Here is an 8,263-nt window from a genome sequence, read left to right on the forward strand (position 1 = left end):
ACAACTTCTGGAGGGAAGTTGTTTCACTGATTAATAGGTCTAACTGTCAGGAAATTTCTCCTTAGTTCTAGGTTGCTTCTCTCCTTGACTAGTTTCCATCCGTTGCTTCTTGTTCTGCCTTCAGGTGTTTTGGAGAATAGCTTGACTCCCTCTTCTTTGTGGCAGCCCCTCAAAGTAATTAGACGTATAACTGAAAAGACTTTGCCCTTGTGTTTTGAAAGCATGCCACACAGGAATTCCCGTCCCAGTGTTTAGGGTTTTCAAGAGCCCTGACTCATCCTTTCTTCTCATCTAATTTCATAGGATGGTTAAATAGCTTTGCAGGCTCCCACAGAGTTCACCTCCTTTTACAAACTTCTCCTCTTCAACAGCACTTATCCGGCAACTGCAGATATCCAGACGGCCACTAGATGGCAGCCAGAAAATACAAAACTGTCATTCTTAACTGCAGCCTAGAAGGTAATAGATCAACAGTTGACCAGTCAATCAGTAGTTTCAAGAAATAATGAAAAAGTTAAATCAGACAAGGGTATGAAAGGAAAGAAGGAAAAAAAATGTAATGCATGGGTAAGCATGCTGGCTTTTCACATGGTTAGACAATGCTGGAATTTCAACTGAGGGAATCTTTACCTCACCCTAGACTAGTATGTGATTCTCGGTATGAACAGCATTATAGACATATTTTGGGATATGCATTAAGGGTGCACTGTGGCTAGTAAAATTTAGGGTAGTGTGATTTTTTGCCAGCTCTGGGGCAGGAGACCCCATGTGTGCAGATGACCTGAATCAATAGTATTTCTCAGTCAGCCTTGACATGCAAAGCTTCAAACTTTACAGGAAAGGTAGCAATCATCATATGAATTCATTGCTCTGCCCAGAAAAGCCCCAGGCACAACATAAAGGTATGTGCAATAAAACTGATGAAAGACATTGAAGTGTCTGCTCTAAACAAACATCACAATACAAAAAATAAGTGCCCACCATCTGTTTGCCAATAACTCAGCCTATTTATGAGTTTCATATACCTGTTCTCTCACCATCATGTCATACTTGGTGTGCTTATTTTTAAGTATTCTAATTTGCTATCATACTTGCTAGGAGGCAGGTCCAAATGTAACCAGTGGGACTTTTATCCAAGTGAACATATTTAAGTCTGAATTGTAAAGCATGCACGTAGGGAACATTTATGCAAACTAAGCAGTTCAGCATTTACTGAAGCAATTTAATTCCTTCTAGGGCAGAAAAAATTAGATTTGCTTGGTAGAGCAATTTTCTGAGTTTCCTTCATGCACAATTTTATTCAGGAGCTTCCTTGGTGTTCTAGTTTAGAAACAGGTATTTGTGACATTTAATAGTAAGATAAAATATATCAGATGTTATTGTTTCATGGATCTTGATTGCAAAATAAATCTACTCAACGTACAAAATGAGAAATACAATGCATCTTCCCTCTTCACATCCGGTATTCAAAGATTCAAATTCTCTTCAAAAATATTCCAATTGAAAAAAAGAGTTTTTGGGTGCTTCATAAAACTGGGATAAACTGTGACATAAGATGGTACAATAATGTCTAATTATAAGATCATAATGCTCAAATGATATTGCTTTGGCTCACTCTTTCTTTATAATAATCTGAGTTATAACCTTCCTTTATTTCTTTCTTCCTTCCTTCCTTCCTTCCTTCCTTCCTTCCTTCCTTCCTTCCTTCCTTCCTTCCTTCCTTCCTTCCTCCTCCCTCCCTCCCTTCCTTCCCAGTACTCATGCCTCCCTAATTTTATCTCCACAACTCCATGGACAGTTAGAGATGTGTTTTGATACAACAATCAATACATAAACACTAATTGAGCTGGAGAAAATTTGGCCTATGAGAACCTTTCCATGCATGTTTTTTCCAGGTCTCCAAGTTGTTAGAAAACTCCTAGCTAATACTGGTCCAGTTGCACCCTGGCAACTGGAAGAGGCCTATGAGTTGGATGCAGTTCCCTTCTACATATAAATAGACAGATTTGACTCAACAGAGGCATTTGTATTTCATATTTTTCTGTAAGAATGAGAGGGAGTCCCATGACTGATAACTGGCAACATCTCTCAGGAAACTCACTTATTATTCATGACCATCTGTTCAGATGCAAGAAGAGAGAATGTCCTTGTATTTTTGGAAAGAGGGGGATGGGCTGGCTCCTGATGCCATTACGTTTGAGCATCAGGCACAGGTGGGAGATTCAGGGCAGGGGGTTATCCAAATGGTTATACAGGCAGATGGGTGGCACATAAAGTGAACATGCTGACAGCACATATGTACCATCACTGAGAGGGCAGGCAAACTTTAGCACCTGGAATTTAGTATAATTTTAGTATAATTCTAATTCTGGAGCACCAACCAGAACCAGATCAACATAGTTGCTCATGTATGGTGTAGTGTAGACACTAAGCACATGCTCAACTTAGAAACCTGTCATCAGAAACCCGGGACTTAAACTAACAAGTTCTTTCAAAGAAAAATCTATTCCCTATTTTATCTTTAGTATTTTTATCCAGCATTTAATTTAGGAGCAAAAAAAGTCTCTTTATAGCCATTGCTGTTGTTAGATATCTGGGAGTCAGATATGTGACCGCTTGCTGATATATTGAAGGTTTGTTAAGGTCATCCAGTAGATGCTGATCTACCCTAAATAAGAATGAAGCAAAAGGAGTTTGTGGGTTAACTACGTATATACAGAGTTTATACTAATAAATAAAGTGATTTATGGGGAGTATTAGCAGACGCAATCAGTAGGTTACAAACAGAAGCGACTGCATTATTATGAATTGTCATCCAAAATCGTATAGTTCTGGATTACCTCTTAGCTAGCCAAGGAGATGTTTATGTTCTCATTAATTCTAGCAGTTGCACTTTTATTGATCAACAGGATAAGGTTCTTGCTGATGTCTAGGTAATCTCAAACCAGTCTGCCAATGTTCATGCTATTGCACAAACTGATGATTCCTTACTATCCTTCTTCAATCTATGGCACTCTCTCCCCAATTGGCTACCCAGTTTTGGGTGGTTAAAATTGCTAATTGTTATGATAACATTTTTTTGGAGTGATTGGACTCACGGTGTGGTGCTATATGCAGTTTTCCTTAGAGCTCCTCTGTGCTTAAGGGATTGTTTCAAAAAAGGGATGATGCACACACTCATGGTTCTAAACCTCTACACTCCTAACCATGATCCCAATTACTACTTATGCTTCCAACACCCCAAAAAAGCAACACATCAGTGCCTTCACTATGGGTTGGTACAGAGCAGGGGTCTTCAAACTTGGCCCTTTTATGACTTGTAGACATCAACTCCCAGAATTCCTCAGCCAGGCATGCTGGCTGAGGAATTCTGGGAGTTGAAGTCCACAAGTCATAAAAGGGCCAAGTTTGAAGACCCCTGGCACAGAGTGTTAAAGGGGGAAATGATGGAGTAGCTTAAAGCCATTTGAGAAAGTTTATTCTTTCATTAGGCAGACAGTTAAAACTGCAAGTGGTTGCCTCCCCATAGGGGTCCCAAAAGTTCATCATCAGTATAGTCAAAATCATGCCCAGAGGCAGGGAGCTTAGACAATGAAGCACACTCCCTAGTGAAAATATAATTGCCTAGTGATGTTATGCAGGGAGTTATTTATTTGCATTGACCAATAATAATTAAAGCTGTATAACTTCCTTGCCTGAAACTGTCTAAATATGCAAACTTGTGCAATTGATTTGTGGCATCTGCCCCAAGTTTATCTCTTTGGAATAAAAGAAGGGTTTCTAGCTTCCACTATTTGTGTGTGTTTCATTGGCTAATCACACCAGGTGAACAAAGCCAGTGTCGTTTGGGCCAACAAAGAGAATGGAAATCCTGCTTTTCTTTTAGAAATAGATCACCAAAAGAGGTGGGTTAACTTAATCCATTTCTTTTTTCCCCTCCAAAGCTGACATGTGTTTTTTCTTTTTTAAATTTAAAGTCCTATCCTGGATGCAGATTTTATATCACAGACCTACATCACCATCTCTGCTGTTTTACTATTGTTATATGAATGAGTCCAAAAGTCAAACCATTCCAAGAAATCTACCGATTATGTCGTTTTGTATTTCTGCTTTTGTACTACAAAAAGAGAGAGGCAGACTAAATTGTGTAGGGCAGGCTGTAGTACAGCGGGAACAGAGGGAGATAATCCTTCAACCTTTGGTAGAGGGCTTCTTCCTGGCAGAGAGACGTTCAAGGAAGGTCTCTCTGCCAACTGACTGGTTATGTTGATCCTGAGCAACCACATAGATTTTCTCATGAAAATTTTCTTCATCAAGATTATTGGGTTACTTCATTGTAGAGCATTTGGAGGGAAGATGAGACAGGAATGCCTGCTTGCACCAGCCCAGCTGTGCCTATGAAAAGCTACTAACCCTATATTGGTGTTCTCACTGTGAGAATGTAGCATGCAACATCTATGCACTCACTGATTTATTACAAGCTCAGGAGAAGCATGTGTTATCTATTACCCCCACCCTCCACAGCACATCAGTGCTTCGGAGTACAGGCCTTAGCAACATATCAGTAAAAGTTCTCTCATGTCAAATAAAGTTCCCTCATGCCCATAAACAATACTAGAATCAGCGGAGGGAAGCGGTCATTTAGGCCATCAAATCAGACTTCCTGCTAAGTGCAGGAATCCAAATGGAAGCCTCTCAGACAGTCTGATTATTAACAAGAAAACAGAGGGGTAGGATTTTGCCCACACAGACCTCCTTGTTCTCTAATCCCCAAAAATGAATGAATGGATTACAAAACAGGACACAGCCTCCCTTTTCAAGGCTTGATAGTTGGAATGAGAGTTCTGTGAGATTTGTATCCCAGACATCTGAAATATAAGAACTTGCTTTTTAAAGCATCTGTTCCTAGTTTTAACAGGTTCTATTTTCTATCTAGCTTTATTTCAGAAAATGTTTTCCTGCTACATGAAATCCATTTCCTAAGAAGATTCATTGTCTGTATAATCTAATCCTTGAAAAGATCTTTAGGCTGTCAGCCGCTTCTTCTCTGTGCTAAAACAGTCTGTTCCCTAGACACTATTCACAGGAGATGCTTAAATTACATTTATTGAATGCCGTGTTTTTCCTTAGTGGCATTGCTTCTGCTTTGGTAAAGGTATAGTCTGGGCTGCAAGAGAGCACAACTTTTCTAGAATTTACACTTTGTGGGGATCCTCACCATTATATGGTAGCATGGAAAGAGATGTATTTTCTGGAGAAGAAGTCAGATACAGGTCTGTGTGTGCTATAAAAACACATGGTATATCCATCCAAAAGCAAGCTATTTGACACATGCAAGAATTAAAGCTTTGCCCTTAGGGAAATCTTGCTTTCAAAATGTTGATCAGTAAGCATTAAGAGCTGGAGGGAGCTTAAAGATATATTTTAATGCTTCTTTGGACCATAAGTAATGGATTCTGCCACACCACCATTCGTTGCATTTTTCAAACCATTCCCAATGCCTTTCCAATCCCTCCTGGGATTCCCCCATTTCATCTGCACCATTCCTGAATTCTGAATGTATTCAGCAAGGCTTTGCTCTGGAGTGCACAGGGAGATCTTTAGCAAATACCAGGCAGCCACAGTAGCACATGCTCTGCCTCACAACATGCCAGTTGTGAAGTTATCCCACCCTGGACTGAGCTTCCAGAGGTCCATGAATTAAAAAAGATCTTCTGTGCCATCACAAAGAGACAAAGTTTGAATTCATCCAGGAGCAGGTGTAGGAAGCGCCGGGTGGCATCCCAGAAAATCCCGATTCAAAGCTGGCTATTTCTTGAGCTGGACTAAATGAAATAGAGGTAGGAAGGTGAACAGGCCAATCTTGTCTAGTCAGAGTGAATTACCATACAGACAGGCTGACCTCAGTGAAACTCATGTTTTCTAATGCAAGGGAAGAAGGAATAAAATGATTTTCCAAGGGTGTCAAGGAAACAGAGTCTCGGGGATTTTGCATTGTGTTGCCGCTGGCGTGCTCTTGATATCATATGATGTCTGGGGGTGCAAACATGTGATATTGATATAGATATAGTTATATTACTTTCCATCTTGCATGTGCCACTGTAAGATTGCAAATTAGAAAGTCAGCCAACTAATCAGACATTCACAAAATTACTACATGAGGATCAAAAAGACGACAGATTGCCTAGAAATCATATCAGAACAATGCTTAGTTATTTGTGAGGTTAAGATTTTTTTTATCCTGTTGGTGTTCCTACATTCTTTTTACAAATTTTAAAATTAATAACAAAAAAGATATTTTTATTTACTTTTATTTACTTATCAAATTTATAGAGCCACCCATCTCACCAAAAGTGACTTATTGGGTGCAAATACATCACCCACAATGTTTTCAGTAACCATGAAATATTTTGCCATAGAATTTCTTTTTTTGTTTGCTCAATTTCATTTTCATTTTTCAAGCTGCCATTTCTTATTTCTCAAAATACAAATATTTAGTGTCCTATGACTGATGTGACCTTGAATTACAAATTACCCAATCAAATTTACTATTCTAAGGATGGATCTATCATGCATGATACATCTGTATCCACTCCACTTCCTCTCTTCTTCTGCCCCTGTATGATGTCAACTGCTTCTTGAGGTCAAGCACACATAAACTGAATAAATAAAGCATTCACACTTTATAAACAGGCTGGTCTCCATTTGCTAATAAATGGTGAAAAGGGGAAGGAAAAGTTCATTGGCTATTGAATTTTATACCATATATATAAAATAAGGCCCGGTGAATTTACATCTCAGTAGATAAGCACAATATTGCATCCTCTGTGATGATAGTGTTCCTATTGGACATTGGAATTAAACAGGACCACACCAGAGTCCAGGTAGGTATTGCATGAGCGGAGGTCATCTCTGTGATGGTGCTGTGCTCTATGTGGGATTACATTTTTACCATAATTCAAAGAGAGAGTAGAAAGATTAATGAATCTTCAAAACAAATTGGTTGAGCATTTATAGCAAGCAGTAGTCCACATAGCTAATGATGCACATCTTTGTAAAAGTTCACTCTGTCAAATGTTCATTCACATATGAGCCTTTGAGTTTTCTTCTCCAAAACAGGCAAACAGGGCAACAGTACTTGAATCTCAACCATAAGACACACATGACAATGATTGCAAAAATGTGACTTAAGCAACTTTAGCTGGAAGTAATTTTGCCCAAATTTATCCGAAATAGTCAAGACTTGATTCCCAACAAAGGAATGAATGAAGTAAAAAATTGTGATTCAATATATATTTATATCAAAGCAGGACCCATTCACTCCCAAGAATTTGACTTCCAAGTCAACATGTCCGAAACACAGGTGAAGTCAAGTACATAAAATATTATAAGCTTTCTTTTTCAGCCTTCAATGAGGAAAATAATGTGAACCGCAAGACTCAGCGTAAAAAAACTTTTAAGAATAACTGGCTCTCCAAGTTGGTGATTCAGAATGTTGGAATCAAAAGTCCACCAGCTAATAGGAAGCCATCTGTATTTATATATCTTTTTCTCTTACTGTTTTAGCTATGATTCTTTTCCAAGGCTTGGGTAGTCTTATTTGGCAATCCATCATCACATAATCATCTGTCACTGCTATTACGGTTTGTGAGAAATATTTAGATTATTTTTTTAACTCTTATAGTCTCACAAATTCATTGTTCCAATGCATTGGCCTCCTGGAGTTATTTAAGCACCGTGTTGGATTATTTTCAATGAAGTGCAGGTATGCCCTTAGCTTTGTCGAAGTGGGTGCCACATGGATATAGGTTTCCTCAAGGTAGCCAACATTTGATTCCAGTGAGTGATGCCCATGCCTCCTGCAGCTGGGCCTATGACAACATGGCCAATATTTTCAGCCCTCCCATCTTCACAGCATTCTGCGACCGTCACCCGAAGAGAGAGTTCCTGTAAAGTCATAAATTAGGGTTAGAATCTTTGATGGTATACAGTGCATTGGAATTCTGCTACCTTCAATCGACAAACTACACGCTAGTTTTGCATTTTAGTTTAAGTAAAGCAATGCAATTAGAAGGTTGAAAGTTGGGGAATTTGCCCAGAGTCACAAAGCTTGCCCATCTTACCCTTTTCAACAGCTCTGCAATGCTGCCCGGTGTCCTCATTCCTGCACTCTGTCATCTCTTTGAGCCTTCAGTGGATTTCATTCTGGTGCTCCGTTATTTCATTGGTACAAAAACTGGCAGCCAACAGACACCCACATTTG

At 39.2% G+C, this 8,263-nt stretch overlaps 1 protein-coding gene across 1 annotated transcript in view; it reads right to left on the bottom strand.

Annotated features, from left to right (window-relative positions):
- Positions 1-7,114: 7,114 nt before the first annotated feature.
- The window catches only part of SYT12 (synaptotagmin 12), a gene marked incomplete at its 5' end in the record, with an annotated part of 50,452 nt that continues 49,303 nt past the window's right edge, over positions 7,115-8,263 (bottom strand). The window contains one exon of the mRNA XM_083349002.1: positions 7,115-7,947. Within this exon, the coding sequence (XP_083205128.1) occupies positions 7,774-7,947 (174 nt within the window). The 3' untranslated portion in view covers positions 7,115-7,773. The remainder of the gene's footprint in view (positions 7,948-8,263) is intronic.

Source organism: Vipera ursinii (assembly GCF_947247035.1).
Source record: "Vipera ursinii genome assembly, chromosome: 1".
In the NCBI taxonomy this organism is placed as follows: Eukaryota; Metazoa; Chordata; class Lepidosauria; order Squamata; family Viperidae; genus Vipera; species Vipera ursinii.